This window comes from Monodon monoceros, unplaced genomic scaffold (genome assembly GCF_005190385.1).
Source record: "Monodon monoceros isolate NGI ecotype Baffin Bay Population unplaced genomic scaffold, NGI_Narwhal_1 Super_Scaffold_15, whole genome shotgun sequence".
Classification (NCBI taxonomy): Eukaryota; Metazoa; Chordata; class Mammalia; order Artiodactyla; family Monodontidae; genus Monodon; species Monodon monoceros.
Genome location: NW_021703771.1, coordinates 53,004,348 through 53,030,779, shown reverse-complemented (window position 1 = coordinate 53,030,779; position 26,432 = coordinate 53,004,348). Strand labels below are relative to the sequence as shown.

Below are 26,432 nucleotides of genomic sequence, written 5' to 3'. Positions count from 1 at the left end.
AGATGAGGAAAAATGGAAGCTTAAGAAACTCAAATACCTTGCCCATCGTCTCAGAGCTAGTGGTGGTAGAGTTGGAATTTAAGTTCAGTGAGCCCGACTCCAGCATTTGCTCTTAAACACATTCTGTACTGTCTCTCTAACAATTTATGGGCTAAGAACTGAAATATACGTAATAAACCCAAGGTCACAAAGAATCGCATTTCAACGTGATGATTGTTATTCCCTCAGTAAGTCAAATGTCAGGCATCCAAGAGGGGAAAACTAATGGACAGTTGTGAAATCTTAAAGCTGAAACTTCGGGTAAGATATTTTAAAATAGCCTGCCTTCAGTAATTTGGAACTAGTTTAGTTTTCCATAGACTCCAAGAAAAGGAAACAAATGGCATAGCCATATACCTTTCCATCAGTGAAGTAGCGACAATTCATTTTTAAAAATTTTACCACGCCTGGCTCGTCCTCTTCAGAAGTGGATGATAAGACTCTCTCAATGGGTTTTAAGGCCTTTCTTGCTAAGTCAGCATCCTTTAGAAAGCAAAATTTTCCAAAATCAAATAGAAGCACTTTTTCAAAAGATTATTCATTTATTTGAATCAAGCCATCTACGTTCCCTGTAAGTAACCTGTTCCTATTTAACGTGAACATAAAAAAAGGCTTATGTCTTTCAACCTTCAAAAATATCACCCAAATCAAACTAAGATTTTTAAAAAGCACCTATGTATGAACCCATAAAAATGCCTCATCAAGTGTCTTTAGAAAATACCTTAAATGAAAGAATTTATATTGGACTCATGGTTCAAATTCTTTAGAAAAAGGAGTAAAGTAGTACAAATAAATTATTGGTCTCATTGAGAGTTTAACTTCATACTTCTACATAAATAAGACATGCATTTCTGCCTTTGAGACCTTAAATGTGAACAGGTTTCTTCTCTCAACTAATGACAAATTACTTAACCCCACCTCTTTGTCGAGGGAGGAGAGTTTCAGATGAACTCTTGTGAAAAATAACATGTAGAATTCTGCAATAACTCAAAACCATTGCTGAGAACTATGAACTTCAGTGCATGAATGAAATACATACAGGCAGTTTATCATATTCTGCATCTGATGACGAAGGAGAGACAGTAGCACCAGGACTGGATGATGATAACCTTAAGGTACTGGAAGGAAAGCTGGCATCTGGCACAAAAAGAACCTGAGAATGGGGAAGACAAGCTAGGTGAGTCCCAGGAATTGGGCAAACCACAAGGCAGTGTTTAGAGCAATTACTCTCTGTACAGTATCATGCTGGGTGTGTGACTAAGGCCTAGTTGGCTGTCACAGAACTCACGAGCTACTTGGGGTCTTCCAGACTAATCCATGAAACTATACTCAGCAATATGAATGTGTGCAGATGCGTGCAGTGCAAAGGGTACTGAACACACTGCAGGAGCTCACAGAGGGGAGAGGAAAGTGGGGGAGTATTCTGCAAAGGCCATATGAAGCAGGTGGGTCCAAGTGAAGCTTTGGACAATACATAGGATTCGGATAGGGAGGGAAGAGCCTTCCAGGGCAGGGTACTAATAGTACAAGGGAATAGAGGAGAGAGTCACATGGCATGCTTCTAAACATAATTCCTGTGTCAGGAAGGAAGGGGACACATCTAGGCTTCCAACCCTAAGCAGGCCCTGAGTGCTAACGCAGTAAGGTCCTTATATGATAAACTGTACAAGATAGTATCAATAATCAATACTTTCTAAAAAATAAAATAAAATAAAATCCCCTAAATTGTACTAAATAGCTTCCTTCTGTAAAATATTCTGGTTCCCGAAATGTTATTGTGATTCTGTTATTCAACACTTTTTTCACGAGACAGGGCTACATTCTGGCATTATATCAAAAACAGTCTTAAAGTGACCTCTAATGTTATAAAACATAATTCAGAGCAAATCATGTAACAGCTGTTTAACACTGTTATTCACTCTTCTCCATCCTTCCAGTCATCTCTCTATTTTAACTTTAGTTATTTTAAATCTCTCTTCAATCCAGAAAAAATGAGGCAACAACAAAAGACACATTAAGATAAAGGTGGGAAAATCACCATCAAGGAGAAATAAGATGAGGACTGATTATACTGAAAATGTGCTCCAAAATTACCAAACATTCATTGAGAAGTGGGCCATAAAACTGGCTCTAAGTTTCCAAATAACCAATGCAAAGAGATAGACATCGTGAGTTAACAGAATTCAATGTTCATAAAATAAAAACAAACCAGTTTCTTAGAAGTACAAGTATTCTCCCATGAAGTCTCATTAAAAAAAAAAGTGTCTCACAGTGAACTCTTTGTCCTTGATGACACATTGACAGTAAATACAATAACCAGTTTGGAGGACTGTTCTTTATAACAATTTCAAAATGGGTCAATGGAAAATGTCAGAAGTTTGGAGTTCCATAAAAGCAATTTACAGAAGGCTAAAATTACATGGTCTTAGTATACAGCTCTTATGTATCATATGTATCTAGGCTAGAGGGACAGATAGATGTCATTTCTTCCAAACAATTCTCCATTAATATTTTTTTTTGCACCTGAGCTCTTGACAGGCATTAGGCAACATAGAGTGAGATTCTATTGTCTGACACTCTAAATGTCAAATCAAAGGGATAATTCCTATGCATAAACAGTTCACTGCACTGTAGACAGAAGTAACAGTTGAACACAGGGAAGCTCAGTCAGAATACGTCTTACTTCAACATGGAAGTGAGTCTGGATCACTCTTCTCAATTCCTTATCTTTGCCAGAAAAATCATGAGTGGAGCTAGATGCTGGGACAACTAACAGCACATAACTGTTTAGTTATATGAGGGCTACACAGCACAGTAAAGGCTAGAAGGGACATCTGAGATAATGCAGCCCAACCCCTCATATTTCAGAGATAAGGAAACCAGGGTCAAAAAAGGAAGTGACTTACCCAAGTCAAACAGTTACTAAAGGGTCAAAGGAAACGAAGCTTTGGGGCACCTATTTCTATATTTTTACCCTTAACTAGGCATATTAAAACAGTTCCTATACCTCCTATTAGCTACTGGACCTTAATCCCGTTCACTTAGTAAACGAATAAGGAATCACCGTAAATGATTTTACTAAGTCCCAGTGACTACAGTCTTCAGCCTTGCATTAGTAAGCCTAGGTTCACTGCTATGGGTCAGTTACACATTATGCAGCAATACCCCAGATTATAAGAAACCCAATAAAAGTGCCTGGAATCTAATTTTCCTAGAGATAAAAATTTATTAATTTTGAAAAAGTTTTAACTCATATTTCCCCTCAATTACCTGGTATCAGCAATATAGTAATATCTCCTTTTGACAAGGACATAAATACCAAAAGCATGATAGTACAAACTGGTCAATTTATGGTCTGTTGGTTTCATTTGCTGCCCGTGAAAGAAATGCAAAGAATACCACCACTTCCTGAATGAAGTTATACTTAGAAGAAGCAGTATACATCCTGAATAAAAATGTCACTATAATGTAGAGATGCAGGAACATGGTCTAGTAAGTTAGCAATGGAACCGGAATGTGCTCATGGCAACCAAGTAGTTCTATAGATGGGACTCGAAACTTGGCCTCAGCAAGGATCTGCCTATGACTGGGCCATTTACATTTATTGGCCAAGTGTAGTTTTCAAGTAGAAACATAAGAATATCTTATGCAGAAGGTATTTAAAAAATTGCTGGATTAACCGAGAATGGCAAAATTATATGACATGTCAATTTCATTTAGTTTAACAAAGTACTAAAAGCCTGGGAAAAAATGTGTGGCTTTTTTTAAAAATTGAAATATCACTGATTTATAGTATTGCGTTAGTTTCAGGTGTACAGCAAAGTGGTTCAGTTATATATATATTTTTCAGATTATATTCCACTATAGATTATTTCTAGATATTGAATATAGTTCCCTGTGCTATATGGTAAATCCTTACCGCTTATCTATTTTATGTATAGTCGTTTGTATCTGTTAATCCCATACTCCTAATTTGTCTCTCTCTCTTTCCCTTTCTCCTTTGGTAACCATAAGTTTGTTTTCTACATCTGTTAGGCTATTTCTGTTTTGTATATAGACTCATTTGCATTATGTTTTAGATTTCATGTGTAGTGATATCATATAGTATTTGTCTTCCTCTGTCTTATTTCACCAAGTATAATATTCTCGAGGTCCATCCATGTTGCTGCAAATGGCAATATTTCATTCTTCTTTATGGCCGAGTAATATTCCACTGTGTGTATGGGCACTTGGGTTGTTGTTTCCATGTCTTGGCTATTGTAAATAGTGCTGCTATGAACACTGGTGATGTATCCTTCTGAATTAGAGTTTTTGTTTTTTCTGGATATATACCCAAGGGAAGGACTGCTGGATTATACAGTAGCTCTGTTTTTTAAGGAACCTCCATACTGTTCTTCATAGTGGCTGCACCAATTTACATTCCCACCAAACAGTGTAGGAGGGTTCCCTTTTCTCCACACCCTCTCCAGCATTTATTATTGTAGACTTCTCAATGACAGCCATTCTGACTGGTGTGAGGTGATATCTCATTGCTGTTTTGATCCGCATTTCTCTAATAATTAGCAATGTTGAGCGTCTTTTTGTGTGTCCGTAGGCTTTTCTTGATGGTCCTGCTGAATGTCTCCACCTTTGGCTGGATTGACTTCTTTTGTCATGGTATCAAATCAAGACCAAAATGACAAAAATTTTGCCTAATTTAAAACAAAACAATGACCACAATGGACCCCAGGAGTGGACTAAACTGAAACTTGCAATTCTAAATTAAATATTCTAAGAATATCTGTATGAAATTCTACAGGGAAAAAAGTTACATTAACTTAACTTCTCTTGATGGAAACATCTAGAACACAAATGATAGTTTGCCAACTGTGTTAATCATTTGCAAAGCATTCATCTCTGAACAGTTCATAAGTACCAGGATGCTTTCAGAAGTCTTGGATCTAAATGGAAGACTGAACCAATGCACATTATCATTGACGATAATCCTGTGACACTAAGAGTGAGTCATTAAAAATGGCAACAAAAATAAATGCAAAATTTCTAAAGTAAAATTCAACAAGAAGATCATTACCTGGCCTGGAACAATAGTATGTGTGAAAAGCTTATTCAGTTCCACTAGTTTATTGGGAGTGATGTTAAATTTCAGTGCTATGGAGTTTAGGGTGTCCTGGCTTCCAGCCTAGAATAATCAAACAAACAAGATTCAATACACAAAGCAAAAAGCAAACAAAACCTTCCTCTTGATAGTCAACATTAATCTATTTGTGATATGAGTGAATAAAAATGTAACACATACATCCAAATGTATTATGAAAAAAGCGAATACATTCTCAATTCTTAACAAAAGAAGTCTTAGATATTATTCATTTCTGGACTCCCTTATCTTCAAATTTCACTGTCCACTAACAGATTTCTAAACTTACTCTGGCACAACTTAGGTGTATGGAGTAGAGGGCGCGTGAGGTATAACATAAAGCTAAGAAGAAAAGAAATATTACAGACAGTACCACTCCTAGGGATAATAGGACTACTTTTTCTCTTTGCATTTTTCTGTCTGTCTATTTGCCTGTTTCTTTACTGCACTTTAGGCTCCTGGATTGTGGCCTGTTAATGGCCTTTTTCCCCACAGTGCCTGACACATAGAAGGCACTTAAATATTTGATGAATGAAAAAAGTGAAAGGCAGGGAAATCTAAAAGAACTTCGGATTAGCTACAAAAATTGTTCACTGACATGAAAAATGACAATTTCCCATGGTCAGCCAAATTAGTGTTATTCTCTAAATCTATAAAACTTGTGATATGTCTCAGGTATACATGTTTCTTTCCTTCTCTAATAGAAGGGGAATAGGAATAAAAAGGGCAGTAAGAAGATGTGAAACTTCAGTGAAAAAGCTCCACCCAAAAAGAAGTCTGCTGCCTCTGGTAAGGTCAATATCCCAGGACAGACTCCCTCTCCAGGGTCACTGGATGGAACTTGTTAGCGGGAGGTCATTCTGGCGAATGTCACTGAGAAGTTCCCAACTATAGCCCTGGGTCAACACTGGTGGCTGACCCTGTAAGCAGAACTGGCTCCACCAGGGGAGCCTCGAATTATAGGTGGAAATTTGAGGTGGCTGCAGGAGGTTGTGGACAGGGGCAAAGGTACACATGTAGAATTCAACTTACCACTCACTGCCCTTAAGTGTCAAAAACCCACCAACTAGGGCTTCCCTGGTGGCGCAGCGGTTGAGACTCCGCCTGCCGATGCAGGGGACACAGGTTCGTTCCCCGGTCTGGGAGGATCCCACGTGCCGCGGAGCGGCTGGGCCCGTGAGCCATGGCCGCTGAGCCTGCGCGTCCGGAGCCTGTGCTCCGCAACAGGAGAGGCCACAACAGTGAGAGGCCCGCGTACCGCCAAAAAAACCAAAAAAACCCCCACCAACTAGATGAACTGTCTCAGGCTAACCAAGTTCATAGTTACAGACTGCATTAAAATTACCTCAACGTATTTCTAGAACAAGACATAAATACGTATATTTTTTAAAAATCATTGAGAACTTAACCTATGCCCCTACCTTACCCTGAGCAAAATCACCTGTACTAAACTGAAAAAACTTTTTTAAAATGTATTTTTTTCAAATATTATACATTTACATAACATATTCAAATCCGGGGGGTTTCAGGGTTTAGCGTCAGTATAAGACACAGATTGATAATACAGACCAGAGCCAGACTGCTGGACCTGAATTCCAAATCTGCCACTTGCCAGCTGTGTGATCTTGGGTCACTTGTTTAACTTCTCTGTACTTCAGTTTCTTCATCCAAATTGAGATACATAATTGTAATTTCTAATTCAAGAGCACTTACTTCATGGCAAGTGATCAATAAATTGGCTTCATACTTTTACACAAACATTTGAAGATACTATGTATAGGGGTTTCAGGAAAGGAGAAAAATTTTAACAATCTGCCGTTATTACACAAGGATAAGACATACATATGGAACCAAGTTACAGACCCTGGGAGGGATACTGGTATCAATACATGTTTGAAACTAAACAGAATGCTTGAACATCCACAGCTCTGGAGCAATGTAAGCAATCAGGTAAGGGGTTCCGGTCATGGTTCTCTAAACACGAAGTTATGGATCACCTTTTATTTCCGACGACAAGTACACAGAGTAACTTGCCAACTAAAACTAATCTCCATAACATAAATCAATCAGGTGGATAGATCTGAATTACTAATTTGATCACCTGTTTATATGAATTAATTTGGGGTTGATTTTTTTTACTCTCACTGCATTATTTAGTACATGCTATGTGAAGCATCTCCTAGCAAAGATACTTCTCATTTCCTTGGAGGGGCTCGTGAATCACACTGTAGGATACACACATGGATTTAGAATTAATATTGTTATTAATGATAAATAATCCAACACTTCCTCAGTATCTTCTAGGAGGTAAGGAACTGTGCTAGGTGTTATGGGGATCAACAATATATTGTAGACAGCGGTAATGTGAGATATATAATCACCCCCAAATCCTTTCTGGAAAGGACCAAGCCTATAAACCATAGAAAGATGCCTAGGGATGTTCACAGAGCCCTGAGCATGAAATGCTGGTGCCAGGGCTCTTCAGTGTGATGCTACAGAAGCTTGGAAAGGATTCACCATTCCAGAAGAAACGGCAGGCAGGGACAGGCCTTGCTGCTTGCCATATATAGAGCCTGGCACGGCACACAGATAATGAGTAGAAAAGAAATAAACATGAGGAAAACACAGGGGCAATGGCAACAGCACTTAATTTCTTTCTAGAAGTCAGAGATCACTCTTCAGCAATGCTGGCTCAAAGTGAATTAAAACAGATCTATAACTGAGTGCCCACTTTACGCCAGGCCTAGGATAAGTAGACACAGCTCCTGGGCTCCAGGAGCTCATGGCGCAATGAGAGAGATGAGCACATTAACGTGGAAGTGCAGTAACGGACACATGCGATGCATTATTCATGTGCTGATTCAACCATATGGAGGCCTATACCCTGCAAGCACCAGAAACAGAGTGCTGACCAAAGAGGAATCTAGTCTCTCTCTGTGGGTATATGAATTAAGGCACAATCTAGATATAACAATCACACTAGTGAATCAATATTGTTAAACGGAGATAAACTATGTAAAGATTCCATGAGGGAGAAAAATGAAGGGATCTGGCCTAGACTTGCTGGATGGTCACGGAAAGGAAGATTGAACATGGAGAGTAATGGGAAGAAGATGTTAAGGCTAAGGTTCTGGTTTGTAGAAATGTATGGATGATGGAGCCACTGCTTCTTGAACAAAGACCAAGCACAGAGGTCTAAGTTAATGTCGGAGTAGACAGCTGAATCTTTGGTTTGGGAACTCAGAAAGCATGTCTGGGATGGAGACCTAAAATTGGTCGTCCTTGGCATATCAAACGGTAATTCAAGTAACAGGTATACCCAGGGAAAAAATAAGGAAGGAAGAGAAATGACTAAGGGGAAGGATGTGTCAGGGAGAAACATTATGTAAATCTAGTGGTATTAACAAACTTTCATTCTACCTGTTTATACTTACAGTGTATTCCATAGTACCCTGGGGCTTCTGAACCACCATCTTCTTTTCTTTTTTATCATGTGTTTTGTTTTGATTGTCATCTGAAGAATAAAATGTTTATAAGTGAATGATTTCATTTTCAGAAATTGAGGATAGGGTAATCTACAGTATATTAAAACCCACTTTCGAATTGACTTTGAAAAAAAAAGATTAAAAGAAAAGTGGACTAAATGTACAAATAGACCAAACTCATAAAAACATATTGTTCATCCATGTATACTTGAATAAATGATTAATGTTAACTGTGATCAAATAGTACAAATAACAATGAGGTTATGCTTTATAGTTATTCAGGTATTCGTTTAAATGATAATGTATAAAGACGAAGTTAAAGTAAAACTAGTACAGTCATGATATAAATGATGAATAATGATGCATAATGTAAATCAGTACAGCCCTTTTAGAAGGTGATTTGTCAATATGTAACAATAGCTATAAAAATGTTCGTTCTTTGACTCAGTAATCTTTCCCTTATTTATCCTAAGGAAAAATTCAAAAGAAGAAAAATGCTATGCACAGCATATGCTACTGCAGTATTATTTATAATGGTGAAAACTTGTAAAGACCTATATGTTCAACAACACATTAAGTTGGACCACAGAGTTTGCTATTTTTAAGGGTCAAACTGGTCAACCTGATAGTTTGGCAGCTACATATGATTCAACCCAATTGTTATGATTAAATGTATCAACCCAGACACTGAAAACCAGAGAGACATATAACAATGGATACAAATTAAGTGACAAAAAGTACCAAATTGAATTAACTATGAAAAGATGCTCTAACTTGTATGAGATCAGAAAAATGCAAATTAAGATGCAGCACCATTTTACATCTATTAGCATGGCAAAAATCAGAAAGCTGGATAATTCTAGTGTTGGCAAAGATGTGAACTGCTACTAGCGATGTAAACTGGTACAGCCATCCCAGCAAATTAAGCATACGTAGCCCATATGAGTCAGCAAACTAACCCACAGATATACATCCTCTCCCAGGAGATATCATGAAGTAACCTGCTGGAGGGTATACAGAACAACAGTATCTGTGGCAGCGGGGAACAGGAGGGTCAGCAAAATATATCTAATTACTGCCTAGAATCCCAGAGCATAACAAGCCCAAGTATACACTGCAACATGTTTACATCGAGAGAAACAGAATGAGATGTACAGAATGGTATCATTATGTATATTTTAAAAAGCTGTCCACAAAACAACTACACACATTTTTCAAGGCCACATCCAGACAAAAGCCTATACACATTGAACACAATAGAATGGAGTGGAGCGGGGAGAGAAACGGGAGTGGGGAATGAGGATAAAAAGGAACTCATGAATAAATAACGAAGGGCCCAGCTCTGACCAGTGATGACAAGCCATGCACTCTGAAGTGTGATTAACGCATCCCTCTACATCTGAGGTCCTACAACTCCCCATACCCACACGCAAACCAACAATATCATTTCAACTACACAACAAATGTGGGTGAACTGGATGAGAGCTGGAAGGTAACACAGAAATATGAAAATAGTTCATTCACATGGGATTTACTGACTTTTAAGTATTTCTTTTACATTATTTTAAATTAAGAACCAAGAAAAAGAATAAAAGATGCTGCTATTAGTATCCTTTTCTAGTCATTTGTAGAACCAGAGACACTCTGAAAAACCCCTCTGCTGTAAAAAGTGACCTCCCTTCTGTCAGGTGACCACACCTAAATTACTTCAGGAAGATGAGCCTGTACTGACTGTGGTTTCAGATCTCCAGATTCTGCAGATCAGGAGATTCCACACAGCCTACTGAAAAACTCAATCACAGTATTTTACAACTCTTATCATCTACCTGGTGTTCATTCTTGTTAATATCCCAGCTCCACTCTCTGTCCCACACTCCTACCCTTCTCTTTGTCACCATAAACAGCTGTCCCTTTAGTTCCTCGTGCTTTCAGCACAGTCTCTTCATGTCCTTCTGTAGGTGCTTCCTATTTCTAGAACCTAAGCTGCTGTTTCCCATCTGTGGCAGCTACAGCCCGTGTCCTTCCATAGGCTGTGCATAATCATCTCTGGTCTCAATGCGGGCACTGTTGTAAGCCACCAAATCATGAGTTTCCATACTGTTCAGCTGCCAAAGAAAGACAGGTGCTGGCTGAACCTTTCAGGATAAACTTAACTATGTACACCTGAATTAGTATAAAACTTACTTTCCTTTGGCACAAGTGGGTAGGCCAGAAAAATGGCAATCACAGTAGTATTATTAAAAGAAAACAAAAACCCGCCACAGTCTAAGATTTTGAAATCCTTGAGGTAAAGACCGTAACGTACCCATCTTTGAGCATCCTGTGTTTTAATATGATATCCGTTATATATGCTTGCATGAACTTTCCAATACAGATCAATGAGCCTGACAAGTTTGATGGTGGGCAACATTTTCACTCATAGAGCATCACACCAGGAAAATCATCGGAACCAATCAAAGCCACAACCCGAACCCTAAGTTTTACAGTTGACTGAATACAGAAAGCAGAGAAGTAACTGGCACATTCTAAGGACCCAAATGTCTTCATATCAGTAACGCCCAAGGAAAGGCTTCATATTACTTCCTAAATATTTTCTTGCAGTAAGTTTTCAAGATGGCCGGCTGCTTGTCTCAATAAGCGAAGTCCTGGATACCTTATCTAGATGGATTCTGTAGCACATGGTCCACAAGACACTGGGGAGAGCGGGGAATAGATCCGAGCCTCCTTGGAAAGAGTTCCTTTGCTGTGCTTCAGGAGGGGACTCCACCTCCAGCACTTCAGGTGAGGACTCATGGCCATCCACAAGGATGGAATTCTCTCTCAATGACACCTGACACCTCTACTTGAAGCTTTAGGCCTCCTCAGGCCCTTTACACCTATCCAAATTCGGAACCTCCCCCTGCTTACAAAAACCTGAAGCAAATGATGTAAAAGTATCTACTGCCAGAGGAGAAAATTGGCCAGGTGATCCTCAGAAGCCATTCAGAACAAAGCAACTATACCTCCTATTTGCCCCCCCTTTGAAAAGTTTCAGAGCCAGTTTTCCCACCCAGTAAGAATGTAACTGAGACAAAATTGACCAAAACCCTAGAAGAATGAAACATAAGCCCTTTTGCCTAACCTGTCTCGTTTCTCATAAATCCTAGGAGGGCCGAAACAGGGAACGGGGAGAACCTGTGTTGACCTCAGGTGGACCTGGTGCCCTGCCCACAGCCCTGCTTCTTCCTCCCTTCCCAGCCCACAGGAGGGCCAGGGGTGTCCAGAAAACAAGGCTCTTGCCTCCTGCATCTGAGGAGATGCTAGATATGTTTACAGAAAGACTCTTCTCTCTCCATGTGTTGGGGCTAAAAGAAGGTGATGTTCAGGAGAATGTCCAGGGCCTGAAAAGGCATAAAAGTCGGATGTAAAGGAATCCTTTCACTAGGTGATCTGTGAAGTTGTGGAGCTTACAACTGCCAAGAGAATATCCGAGGTTTGAGAACAGAACCTAAGGAAGGCTTAGATTTGGGGGGCGGGGGCCGAAAAGAAGTGTGGCTGATTGGCAGGTGGGGAGGATTGAAAAGATAGGAAAATGAGTGTAATGTCACAAAGGCGTGGAAAAAAGTTAAAGGAAAGTTGTACTGACGCTGTCAAATGTTACCCTGAGGATGAGAGATGGAAACCTGGAAACGGTGACTGGGAGGTCACAGAGGTCCTGAGATGAAAGTGGAGGGATCTCAAGACAGATGGTGTTAACCCTATCAGTAAAGTTATTTGCTAAAATGTAAGGAGGTGAAGACAGGACTGGGGGGTTAAGGGGTTGTGACATTTGGAAGAGTTATTGTGGCAAAGGTCAGGTTTTAATAAAATGAATACTGAAAAAAGCAACAAGAAGCAGCAGTAAGGGTTCCCCCAGGGGTGGGTCTCAACATCAGGGTGACAGACCATGCAAGAAATCAGCCAATCCCCTGCTGTCATGGCCACCTATGGGGTTAGGACACGTAAGCAGGGCAGCAAGAGTGGTAGGTGAGGGGCTCCGAGACGGGGTTAGGAGAATGACATGATGTGTTAGCTTCCTATTGCTACTGTAAGACGTTACCACAAATCTCATGACTCCAAATAAAAAATAGACACAAACGTACTATCTTACAGTTCTGTACGTTCCAAGTCTGACATGGGTCTCACCGGGCAAAATTCACAGCGTCAGCAGGCAGTTCTTTCCGGAGGCTATAGGGGAAGACCGGTTTCCTGGCCTGTTCACCTCAGAAGTAGCCCACGTTCCTCAACTCAAGGTCCCTCCGTCCATCTGCAAAGCCAGCAACACCAAGCCGTGTGCTCTCATGCTGCTGTTTCTCTAGCTCTCTTCTGCCACCCTCTTTCACTTTTCAGAATCCTCATGTTTATACTGGGCACCTGGATAATCCAGGATGCGCACCTCCTTCAGGTCAGCTGATTAGCAACCTTAATTCCATCTACAACCTTAATGCGCCTTTGCTGTGTAACCTGACAGGTTTTGGAAATTAGGACACGGATACCTTTTGGGGAGGCTGGGAGGGCATGAGGGCATTATTCTGCCTACCACAGGTGATGAACAGGTTTATGGGAAAAGATAAGAGGTTCAGACCCAAAGAGGGGATTTTTGAGGATTCAAGTAGTGATCTCAGGTGTGAATGTGAGTGTGCTGGGGAGAAGGGGGATAGGGGAAGGTGGATGGAGGTGTTCAGGAATGCAGCTCTGGTTATATGTTTCAGTTCTGGAAAAATTCCAGCAAGAATGAGACAATATCAATGTCACTGAAACCAGAGCATCTGGCTCCTGGCACAGACCCCTGGGGACTGAGTGAAGTCAGGACAGTGGACATTATTATCCATTATTGTACTTGAAAACAGAAACAAAGAGATACCTGTGAATTCCCTGGATCTTGATTCCATAAGCTCTACATAGATAGAGGAAGGATAGAAAAGTCAGTGTGTAGCTTTGTTTTTTCTATTATCAACTATCTGAACAAGCACAAACAGAATGTTGAAAATTATCAGGTTTTCAAATTATATCAGAACCAATTTTTCTCTGGCCTTACATCAACCGGGTGTGTGTGCCCCTTCTTCCCTTACTCCTCTTGAACAATCAGTTCTCTCCCTTCCTTCCAGCTCTATCATAAGACCATCTGAATAGGTACACGAAGCTGAAAGCACAGGACCCACTACATACTTGTCTGAAGAGGAAGGACAGTTTCCATGGCATCCAAAAGATGTGGATTCAGAGAGCAACAATTGTCTATGTCTCTCTAGATCTAAGAAAAGGGTACCCTAATTTGTAAACAGGAAAACCTGTTTCCAATGACAGACATAGCCCTAAACCGGGAACAGATGTATTTGGTTATGGTAAACTGATGATATTAATCAAAGTCAGGTCATGTGCCATTTCCCTTATGTCACCCAACATTTTTCTGATTATTATTTGGTTTTGGGGTCAAAACAAGCTGGATTCACCGAACAACCCTCATAGCTGTGCAATGTTAAACAAGTCACTTGAAATCTTTGTGCCTCCGTTTCCTTATCTGTAAAATGGAGATCTCACAATGTTGTTCAAAAGATTAAATGAGATAATGGGCACAGTGTTTATCTCAGAGCCTGGCACAAAGTAAGTGTTTAACAAATGTAATTAATAATACTGCAGTCAACATAAGTAAACAGCAATTTGAACAGAGTAGGGTGTTAAAAGAATTATACCATAAGCAAAAGGTTTCATTCCAGAAATACAGGAGTGATATAGCATTAATGTGATAGATGATTATAAACTGCTTAAAGGAAAAAAACCATATCTGATCACTCTGATACATGTCAAAAATCATCTGATGAAATTAAATAGCCATTATTATATTTTTAAAAAGAATAAAATTTTTAAAAATCCAACTGTTAGAAAACTAAGAATAGGAGTGAATTTTCTTAACATGATGAAGAATGTTTACTTACTCTTTGATATTAATGAGAAATATGCTTCTGAAAAAGCAATGAAACCCTAGAGGTTGTATACCAAAAGCAATTTCCCCATAAGAATGAAAACTAAATGACTTCATGACATCACTTCCAGGACTGCAGTGCCTGGTTAGTTACCTAAATGCAGCCTGAACTAACACACTAGTGAGGCCGCCACCCCAGCCTTACAGAAGGTTCCAGGGTATGCAGTGGGAGGGATACCCACAGGCACTGCACAAGCTCCACCCATTCTTTTTACTCCTGTTGTTCTATGAAGACAAGTGCCTGAGAGCACTTCCAGCAAACCTTTTAAGACTTCTGGGCATAGTATCTCCCAGTCCACTAAATTACGACAGAGGCTAACCTAATGTGAGGCAAGGCTAAACCGCAAGTACTCAAGGTCATAAAAATAAACTCTGCAGTGGAGATGAAAGCAGAAACACTTCAAACATAAGGAGACAGCTTGGAAATCCCGAGGAGGAAGAGGGAACCCCTGCCCTTTATTGGAGGCCACCTTTTAGAGCCCTGAAAGGCAACATGTGTGCAGAATGGACTCCATGTGCCCACTTGTTCCCCAATGGTCTCTAGAATTAAGCACTATTCTAAACCCTCCTAAAGCAGGCCTGAGTAAACAGATGGATTCTTATAGCAGAAACCAAAAGCAAATATAAAAAGTAAAACACTAACCAAAATAGATACAGGAATTCCTACTATCATAGTTTATACTCAACTTTGTTCTGGAATCTCTAGTCATAAAAAAGTTTTAAATACTGAAAAGAAAGAAATGAAAATTTGATTATTAGCAGATGAATTAATTATCTACCTCAAAAGCCAACATCATAAAAACATCCAGAAATCATAAAATTGTTCAGTAAGGTGACCAGATGTAGCAATCTTTTATACTTGTGATAAAAACTATTTGGAAAAGTTCCAGCATAATGGTATCAAACTAGAAAATATCTAAGAATAAATACAGCAAGATAATGGCAAAAGATATATAAAAAAATTTTTAAAGGTTCTCTGAAGAATATAAATGGAAGCTTGAATACAGGGTGGTGCATATAATGTTCCTAAATAGGAAACATCATTCTTGTGAATATTTCACTTTCTCTTCAAATTAATTTTTAAATTATACGCGATTTAGGTCAAAAATTAAAAAACATGTCAAACTGTTAACCAGGCATAAATATATAAGACTAGAAGCTAAATACATTAAGACTATCCAAAATTATTTTTGAAAGAGAAATACAGTTAAATACAGAAATACAGTTAAAATACAGTTGAATGAAAGAAGAAAATACCAATCACCCATTTTACCCCCATTCAGAGAGAAACAATGTTTGCATTCTGGTAAATATACTTCCAACAGCTCTCCTTCTTTTACACACAGATGGAATTGTAGTCTATACACTATTGTCAACCTGCTTTTCTACTGTAACAATATTTTGTGAAAATTTCCCACGGCATTAACTGTTTTTCTCCATCATTAAAAAACGGTGGGAATTCCCTGGTGGTCCAGTGGTTAAGAATCTGCCTTTCAATGCAGGGGACGCGCTTTTGATCCCTCCTCGGGGAACTAAGATCCCACATGCCGTGTAGCAACTAAGCCTGTGCACTCTGGAGCCCGCGCGCCACAACTAGAGAGCCCACATGCCGCAACTAAGATTCGATGCAGCCAAATAAATAAATATTAATAAGTAAATAATTATGTTAAAAAACATATTGAAAACAAAAAAACGGCACATAGTATTCCATTTAAAGTTATTTATGTTATTTTAATTTTTCCACTATTTTAAACATGCAATGATAGTCGCTGTGGTCAAATCCACTACGCTCATGATCATTTCCTTAGGGTAAGCTTCTGCAAACAGAATTGTTGGGGAAAAGGGTGTGCAAAAGTAAAGCTCTTGATAAAAATGGCCAAACTGCCTTTCAAAAAGATCCGACCACATTCCTCCTATCAGTGTTTTTCCCTTGCACTCTCCCCAGTTCACTTCTAATTTGATTTTTCAAAATCACTAACCCTGTTTAGTCTAATCTGTTGTCCTTCCCTTGGCCCCAACCACATTTGAGTGTTTCTCTGAAAGTGAGATTTCTCATAATACAAATGTGATATCACACGACGGACTGAGCAGGAAACAAGATTTGCAAGATGCAGACCACTATAGTCATAAGAGGACTAGACTTTCAGCTGGAACAAATACAGCAAGTTCTGTCAAACACAGCTTCTTCACTTAGTGACTAGAATGGATTACAATATACTGTGTTAATGGGAGGGCTGGAGCTGTGAGGAAAAGGAAAGAGGGTCCCTTGAGCGAAACCCAGCCAGTTAGCAGAGCCTGGGGGGTGTGGGAATGGGGAGACGTTGGTCAGAGTACAAACATCCAGCGATAAGACGAATAGGTTCTGAGGATCTAATGAACAGCATGGTGATCATAGTTAAATACTGTATGCTATACTTAAAACTTGTTAAGAGAGCACCTCTTAAATGTTCTTACCGCATAAAAGAAATGGTAATTATGTGACCAGATGAAGGTGTTAGTGAATGCTAGGGTGGTAATCATTTTGCAATATATCTATGTATCAAATTAACACATTGTATACATTAACCTTACTCAATTTTATGTCAATTATATCTCAGTAAAGCTAGAAAAAAGAATTATGATGCTTTTTTATATTCCTACTTATAGTCATGTTTACAATCATTATTATGTATTTTTAATTTTATGTTTTATTAGTTGCAATGCTAACCTAACCAATTCTTTTATAAAATGACTTTTTAAGGACTTCCCTGGTTAAGAATGAGCTTGCCAGTGCAGGGGACATGGGTTCCATCCCTGGCCCGGGAAGATCCTACATGCCTTGGAGCAACTAAGCCTGTGTGCCACAACTACTGAAGTCCGCGCACTCTAGGGCCCACAGGTCGCAACTACTGAGCCCGCATGCTGCAACTACTGAAGCCCACACACCTAGAGCCGCAATCCACAAGAGAAGCCACTGCAATGAGAAGCCCTTGCACCGCAACGAAGAGTAGCCCCTGCTCACCACAACTAGAGAAAGGCCGCACGCAGCAAGAAGACCCAATACAGCCAAAAATAATAAATAAATAAATAAATAAATGACTTTTTCATTCTTGAGGACATTTTGACATGTGTCTCAGAAAAAAACATCACTCCCTCTCAGTAACTTTATTTTAAGAAAGGTATGATACAAAAGGTATGTTTCCTAAAACCTTAGTATGTCTGAGGCTGTCCTGTTGTCTTTGAGTCTGAAAAACAACTTTTACTTCACAATTCTGAAGGAGATTTAATTCCCCTGGTGTTCGCTGCTGTGGAGAAGTCTGTGCCTCTCTTCTCTGCTCCTTTGTAGGGAACATTTTGTTTTGTGGTTTTTTTTCTTTTTGCCTGTTTGTTTTTTTGTTTGTTTTTACCATTTATCCATAACCTGTAAACATTTGCCACATTTAAGTGCAGAGTTTTCCCCTTAATTTTGCTTAAATATGATGAGCTGTTCTGATTTTAGAAGTCAGGTACGAGTTTCAGCTCATGAAAGCGTTCTTCTTATCTTACACTATGTCTGATTACTGCTTCTATTCCCATTGTTCTGACCTCCTCACCAAGAACACCTTTGATTCCTAGGTCCTTCACTTACGCCTCCCACATCTGTCATCTTCTCTCTTAACGCTTGCATTCTTTCTGTGATGATCCTTTGCATTCTGGGGGCACTTGTCAGATTGGACCTGTTCACCACCTAGGCTTTCATGGTATGACTTCACTTTAAACATTAGTCTGACTTCCTTGATGGCCCCAAGAAGCACAAGCCTAATTATTTCCATCCTAATAATTTCGATTTATTTTATACCCAAGTCCCTGAAGTCTTTATACACTGCTTGATTAAAAAAATATATGAATAAGGTTCTTAATATCCTCTTTCCACATCAAAGTCAATTTTTTTGTTTGTTTGTTTGTTTTTGTTTTTGTTTTTGTTTTTTGCGGTACGCGGGCCTCTCACTGTTGCGGCCTCTCCCGTTGCGGAGCACAGGCTCCGGACGCGCAGGCTCAGCGGCCATGGCTCACGGACCCGGCCGCTCCACGGCATGAGGGATCCTCCCGGACCGGGGCACGAACCCGCATCCACTGCATCGGCAGGCGGACCCTCAACCACTGCGCCACCAGGGAAGCCCCAGAGTCCATTTTAAGCCTTTGATTTGAGCTCTAAAGCACTAGAATGATCATTACTTTTGAACAGAAGAGTCATGCTATTGTATGTTTGTAGTTTGACCTACTTTTATGTTTAGGAATTAGTTTATCAGAATAGCACATCTTTGGCTTCCTGAACTTGCTAAGTGAAACAAAGATAAGCAACAGATAGGAAATCTTCACACATGTGGTTAAAAAATACCCTAAGGGCTTCCCTGGTGGCGCAGTGGTTAGGAGTCCGCCTGCCGGTCCAGGGGACACGGGTTCGTGCCCCGGTCCGGGAGGATCCCACATGCCGCGGAGCGGTTGGTACCGTGAGCCATGGCCGCTGAGCCTGCGCGTCCGGAGCCTGCGCTCCACAACGGCAGAGGCCACAACAGTGAGAGACCCACGTACCAAAAAAAAAAAAAAAAAAATACCCTAAGGAAAAGTAATCTGTCAGGGTTGCCATCATGAGAAGTAATTCAATAGTTGGTTACTTTCATCCTGTAGCAAACCCCAAAAATGTTTAACAAAGGAAAAGTGGAGAATTTCATTTATTTTACTCTTGTTAAGTTCCTTTTGAACTCAGGAGGGAAAACTATGATGTGAAATGATTTAGACACTGCAGATTTATTATTGAAAAGCTAAATTCATTCTTTACACTGCAGAGGTTTTCTCTAAATAAATCTTTATTGCAATAACCACAAAACTGACCAAACTCTTACCTAAGTGCTTTCTGTTTGTTAAAACAACCTCCCAATTCTCTTACAATAACTACTTTCCTACCCAGGATTCTTAGTATTAACCTTTTATATTAAAACACTACAAAAACATAGTGATATATTTAATTCCAATTTAGGCTTGTCTCCTGTATTTATAAAATTTCTCTATCTCTTTCAGGTCTTACATCTATATATCTGTGTTTCAGTTAAAGAATTTCCCACTGAGACATTATCCACATTTGTAAAATTCCCATTCCTATCTCCACTTCCATAGAAGCAAAGATGTGTACTATTCTCAGATTAAGGAATAATGTATTCCTTTAATGTAAGAGAATTTTGAGATATAATTCATGCAACTTAATATATTCTGATATTGTAATATGGACCAAACATCTTTTGAAACATATGTAAACATTCCTACTACTTGTGTCAAACTTAACTATAACTTAATAGCTAATTTTGAAAAATATATTAACATTGTTAAAATAGAAAATTATAAAAATATATTGTTATCAAACAATTCCTTAAGGGTTTATATAAATAAATAGAATAAGTGAATAAGGAGCCCTATATATCAGTAATACAAGTGCAAGCATAGAAGGGTTGAGTTCACTTATGTTAGAAGCTTTTGCATGGATGCTTACCGTGTGCCCCGTGCTACAATAGGTGCTAGATCTAGATTTATCTGATGCCATCTGCCTCGATGTAATTAATCCACTTCCTTTCTCCTACTTCCCCTCTCAAAAACAAAGCACTTTTGGAATTGGCACCATTTTGTTACAAGGCGATTCTAGTGACTCAGTCTTTCCATAACATCTTTTATCAGTATCTTAGCTGTAGTGTTCCCCGAAGTGGTAGGAGAGAGTAATGAATTACTACCCAAGGCTTACATGAGGCACAGATAAATCTAATTTAATAAGTAAAAAACATTATTTTGTCTAAATATGCTTCCTGAAATCAGGTAGGTAATGTTACAGAAGTGGAAATAGATACCTACAGAAAGTAATCACTTTCTTTTATATTGATGATAGAACTTTACTTTTGTCTAATGTTCTTTTTCTAAAGCCCTTGGGTTTGCTCTATTACATTATTCAGTTCTCTATAATTTTCTGATTAATATTAAAAATAAATTTAAACTGTGTAATGTGCAAGAACATAAAGAGAACACTCCTTTGCAATTTCTGCACCCAGAGGAAACAATAATCAACATATTGTTGTAGATCCTTCCAGTCTGTTTTTCTATAAGTTATCATTTATCATCCATTAACTTTTTATTTATTTATTTATTTATTTTTGGCTGTGTTGGGTCTTTGTTCCTGCACGCGGGCTTTCTCTAGCTGTGGCGAGCGGGGGCTACTCCTCTTTGCGGTGCATGGGCTTCTCATTGCAGAGGCTTCTCTTGTTGTGGAGCACGGGCTCTAGGTGTGCGGGCTTCAGTACTTGTGGCTCGCAGGCTCAGTAATTGTGTCTCGTGGGCTCTAGAGTGCAGGCTCAGTAGTTGTGGCGCACGGGCTTAGTTGCTCCGAGGCATGTGGGATCTTCCTGGACCAGGGCTCGAACCCATGTCCCCTGCATTGGCAGGCGGATTCTTTACCACTGCGCCACCAGGCAAGTCCCTCCATTAACTTTTTGTTTTGACTTTCTGTGCGTTCCCTGGATTACTTCTTTTACACATATTTACCTCACACCTTTAAGTAGCAATTTCCAGGCCTTTCACCTAACTAAAATCCAGGTCCCTCTAGACAAATCCATCTGGTACCTCTAAACTACCTCCAAACACAAATTCATTATTTTCCTTCTTTCTTCTTGAGTTTTCCAGTTTGTCAGTTCTTGACGCTGTTCTTTTTCTCCCTCACACACTACACTGGTCACCAAATACTGCTGTTTCTATGAGCAAAATCTCTCCTTAGGGTGCTGTTTCTCTTCTGCCCCAGTCTCCAACCTGCCTTCAGGCTCACTTCCATCGATTGTCCTTAGATTTATCCTCTTAAAACAGACAGTTAATGGAGTTCCCCCAGCGGCTTCCCACTGATACAGGATAAAGTCCAAATCCTTAATGTGGCTGACAAGATCCTCCCATTTTAGCATCTCTCCTCCCCAGACTAGAGCCACCAAAAGAACTTGGACTAGAATTACTTTTGACTTGAGGTCTAATACTCCACCTAGTGGTATGGGACAACATTCTGGGATGGGAATCTAGGAAATATGCCACGTCAGCCCTATGAGATCAAGCAAACCTGCCAACACAGCTGTCTGTCAGCTAGAGTCAAATGCGAAAAGGGACAAGCAACCCTGGGACTCAATGACCCACCTAGTAGTTTTCTATAAGCACTGGATTCTCCTAAGAAAATGCCTCAAACCTCCAAACCGTTGTTATCATTGCCATTCTTGAGAGAAAATGAAAAGCTACAATGGCATCTCTTTACTTAACTGTCACCAAATAAAATCACAGGATAATTCTGACTCAACTACTGTAATGTTGCCTATATCCTTCCAGAATTTTCATGAAACTCAAACGAATCACAGTATTCATTCATCTATGTACATGTCACCCACTCAATGCACATTTAAAGAGCACCTGTAATGCAGATACTACACAAAGCTAATAATACAGGGTCCAACCTGTAAACAGGAGAGCAGATAAATAAATCCACGATGACAATGCAGAAGGGAAGTCTAACCTGTCTAGGGACAGGGAGGGCTTCCTGGAAGAAAAGATGACTGAGGGGATTTGGTGACGTCTAGGAAGAGTTAGTTAGGTAAAGAGCAGAGTGAAGGGTATTGTTTCACATTCAAAGTGTTACACATGCAACAGAGCGCAGCACGTTAAAAAGCTATCCCAAAGCAGCATCTGCAGTTAGGGCAGCATCATGAAAAAAGAAATCTCAATGGAGAGGACTCTATCAACCTCCTTCAGGGAAACCCTACAGAGCAAAATGTCTCCATTTAAAAATACTTCTTAAGCAGCAGCATTTAAAGTAGCATGAGAAAAGACAGTATTTTAAACTGTACAACTGTAAAAACCACACATTTTCAAATGTCATTCAAATGTATACACTGTAAAAGATGTGAAATGCAATTTTCCTTACTCCTCTTTCCCTTTTAGGGATAATACTCAACACTTAAAATTTTAAGAGGAAGTTTAGTAATCACACAGAAGTCTCTTTCTATAGGCTGACAGTTACAGCTTTTTAAAATGCTGAATGGCTTCAGATTAAAAGCATCCATGAAGCTATGTAATATATGACATAATCACGGGAACCCACTGGAATACTACAAACCACAGGCTTTCCACTGCAGATACCTCATCTGCCTCTGTTGGAGCAATGTCAGCAAAACCTCATTTATAACCATCCCAATGGCAGCCCACCTTTATCTTTGATGAGCACTAGTAGAGAGTTATATTAACACAGAGACGAGATCTGTCCCCCGGTAACTTTGGCATCAACTGGGACCAAGTTTGGGACCCTGTGGACCAAGTGCCTGCCACCAGCCCAGGTTTCATATACTGGACTGCAGTTTGTTCTCAGAGACCTCAGTCTTCTGTCTCTGAGCCTAGCAATCTCAAGTACACTGTAACCCATGTGCCACATCAAGTTTCATCTCCTGGTTCCCTTTCTTTGCACTCTTTTTTTTTTTTTTTTGGCTGCGTTGGGTCTTCATTGCTGCGAGTGGGGGCTATTCTTCGTTGTGGTGCGCAACCTTCTCATTATGATGGCTTCTCTTGTGGAGCATGCGCTCTAGGTACACAGGCTTCAGTAGTTGTGGCTTGTGGGCTCAGTAGTTGTGGCTTGTGGGCTCTAGAGCACAGGCTCAGTAGTTGTGGTGCATGGGCTTAGTTGCTCCGCGGCATGTGGGATCCTCCTGCACCAGGGTTTGAACCCACGTTCCCTGCACTGGCAGGCGGATTCTTAACCACTGCACCACCAGGGAAGTCCCTTTGCATTCTCTTTTGAACATACTCCAGGCCTGCATGTGATAGGAGCAGTAGGTATGAGATGGATGGTAAAGTAAAGCAGGATCATCACCTCCATCGTGCTAGACAAGCGACCTGTGCTAATGCAGCTTTAGATGCAATGACTATCCTCAGAAACTACATGATATTGTGGACTCATTTTAAGATTCCCCTCAGCTACAACTCTCAAGTCATCATCATCGTGGTCTTTTTTTGTTTAACCAATGGATGCTAGGCCATTTCTCCTCCATCTCCTATTGCCTAGGAAACAGTGCAGGCATTTCTATCAACATTTTTATGGACATGTCTATAAATACTAAGAAAAATATTTCTCATACAAGAAAAGTGACCATTCATTTAATAAATATTTATGAGCAGACACAATGTGCTAGACACTGTGTTAGATGTTGGGAACATAAAATTAAACAAGACACACCAACATTATTCAGTTGTCATTCCCTTTAAACAAGATTATATATATATTTTATATATATATATATCTTTACAAAATATTTATATATATTTATATAAATATAAATTATTATATAATTGTCATTCCCTTTACACATTATATTATATATATACACACACACACATAGTAGCTGCTCAATAAACTGTTACTATTATTATTATATATTATGACCAGTTACAAATTATTTTTTTAAAACTATTACAGATTTTTTAAATGAAAATACTGCAAAGTTGCCACCAATACTCACCAATACTATAATATCTCTTTAGTTCTGTACGCCTGATCTCCTTTAACTGATTACTTTTTCTCTTTTTTTTCTCATCAGTAATATAATCCTCTTCCACAGCAATGTTGCACATGTCTTGTTCTAAAATGACTGTACTAGCATCTTCTTTTCCAGAATGAGTCCTTGTAGCCATAGCTGAGGCTGTCTCTGCATTTTGTTTGGCTTGCTTTTTCTTTTTCAATCTAGGGATGAGAAAAAAAAAAAAAAGGAAAAACATTGGAGAAATAATTTGCTAAGAGAAATCATATTAATTTCATGCTACTGGTCTTTGAGAAACTAATTAACTGATATTGAAAAGTCTTTATATTACTGTTAATTACACTTTCCTGTTATTATTTTTTCTTTTTTAATCACTTAAAAATTCTTATGTGGAGATCTGTGGCCTTTCCTCAATTTTATATCCTCCATACTTATGTCTCAAAAAAAATCACTGGGAAATGCTTTAGACCTGAGGAAATACTAGATTCTTCTACAGGCTATAAAATGTTGGGTATTTTTAATCAAGATATGCAGCTACCCTACTACAATGCCATGTTTAGTGTGTTACATTTTTTTTAAAAGTGTTTCTGGTTTCAAGGGTAACTTTGGACTGATGGGCAAGCACATTTATAAAAACAAATCCTTTATAATTGGCTCACACACTGAGTAGAAAGGTTTGGCAAGGTATGAACTGGTTCAGGTCTGAGTAATTCCTTTCCTTTACACATGATAGTAGTAGTGAAGAAAGAGCTGCATTTCCTGAGATAGAAAATGCCACAATGAAACATATAGTCGTTATGATTACTAATAGCTGACTGATACATTAGTTAACATATTTGATGTTTTCAAGTCTTCATTCCTAAGTCAAAGACGTATAACAGAAGTTTATAATAATTCACTGAAATCCAGTAACTCAAAATATTTTCCAGTTGATGTATCACTCTGGTTAACTGGCGTGTCACTCTGTACTCACTAGTCCTTCGTAAGAATGTTTTTACCACCCCAGAATGTAAAGAATAAGGGCCTTGGCCTCTGCTATATGTGGCAGTCTGGTCATATATAAACATTTTTAAAATTAGGACCATTTTCCCCCCTTCTATCTAGGCACAGTTGGCTTTCTCACACACATGTCTATTTCCTTTGCTCTCTTGAGCATCTATACAATTTGATGCTGGGCAATGGATGAAATGTTTTGGGAGAAAAAGGAGATAACTGTAGGATCAAACAGGGACTAAGGTTTGATTTTATGCTGATTTGCTCTGTAATGTTGGAAAAATTAACAGTCTAAAGAGGTCCCTCACTGAGGCTTAGCTATCTAATGGGGTCTTTTATTAGGATCAATTGAAAAAATATGTATCAACAGTAAAATACAAACCAACAGAAACAGGAGAATATACCCAAATGCAATCATAAAACTATATAGAACACGAGAACTAAGCATGGTACAGCTCATGCTTAGTTCAAAAAGTTCATGTTATAGTTCAAAAACTCAGCTTTTGAGATAAAGGTACCATACCATGTTCTAACAAAACACTTCAACTAAGCTGTTATTCACTGAGCAGCTAAGTTCTTATATTTTCATTAGCTAATAAATGAGTATATGGCCTAGGAGAAAGGAGAGCTGGAAAAAAGTCATAAATGAATATATTGCCCATCTCTTAGCTTAGCTCTCTCTTCAGGTTTACTTGTTAAAAAAACAAATAAGAACACAAACTAAACAAAATTGGAAATTCATAAAAAGGAATTATATCTAGGAAGCATGTTTTTATTTTCTATCCTCAGATTTTAAACTGTTTTTTTCTGGTAAAAGAGTAGGTGGCTCTTTGCAAAGGTGTGTCAGATAATGCTCCTAATAAAACAATTTCTCTCTCGATCCAGATTTCTGTATGAGGCTGAAATTAATATGCAGTAACCTGGATATCACACAGAGATCAGCTCTTTGCTTAGGGAGGTCTATGCAAAGAGCTGATCTCTGTATCCAGAAGGACATGCTGATCTTGTTCTGATATACTGATTTAACAAAAACATGCTTGAGGTGAACGTTACTGCCCACTTCCCAAAATGATTCCTTCCAGGGAGGAGAGAAAAGAGACTTCAAAAATTAGTTCTATGCAGACTGAGATATGTTGCCGCTTCTTAATCTCCTGAATTTTTCTACTGTAAGTTAATTTAAATGTCCTTATTTCACTGTTCCCACTATAATTAAATTCACTCAGATCTAGGGC

General features: G+C 39.1%; 1 protein-coding gene across 3 annotated transcripts in view; it reads right to left on the bottom strand.

Moving 5' to 3' along the window:
- Positions 1–26,432, bottom strand: part of NCOA7 (nuclear receptor coactivator 7) — a 144,166-nt gene that overhangs the window by 53,369 nt on the left and 64,365 nt on the right. For all 3 annotated transcript variants that reach the window (XM_029223478.1, XM_029223479.1, XM_029223480.1), the window contains 5 exons: positions 24,190–24,410; positions 8,608–8,687; positions 5,111–5,218; positions 1,079–1,192; positions 397–522 (listed from right to left, as the gene is read on the bottom strand). In XM_029223478.1, coding sequence (XP_029079311.1) covers positions 397–522; positions 1,079–1,192; positions 5,111–5,218; positions 8,608–8,687; positions 24,190–24,410 — 649 coding nt within the window. The remainder of the gene's footprint in view (positions 1–396; positions 523–1,078; positions 1,193–5,110; positions 5,219–8,607; positions 8,688–24,189; positions 24,411–26,432) is intronic.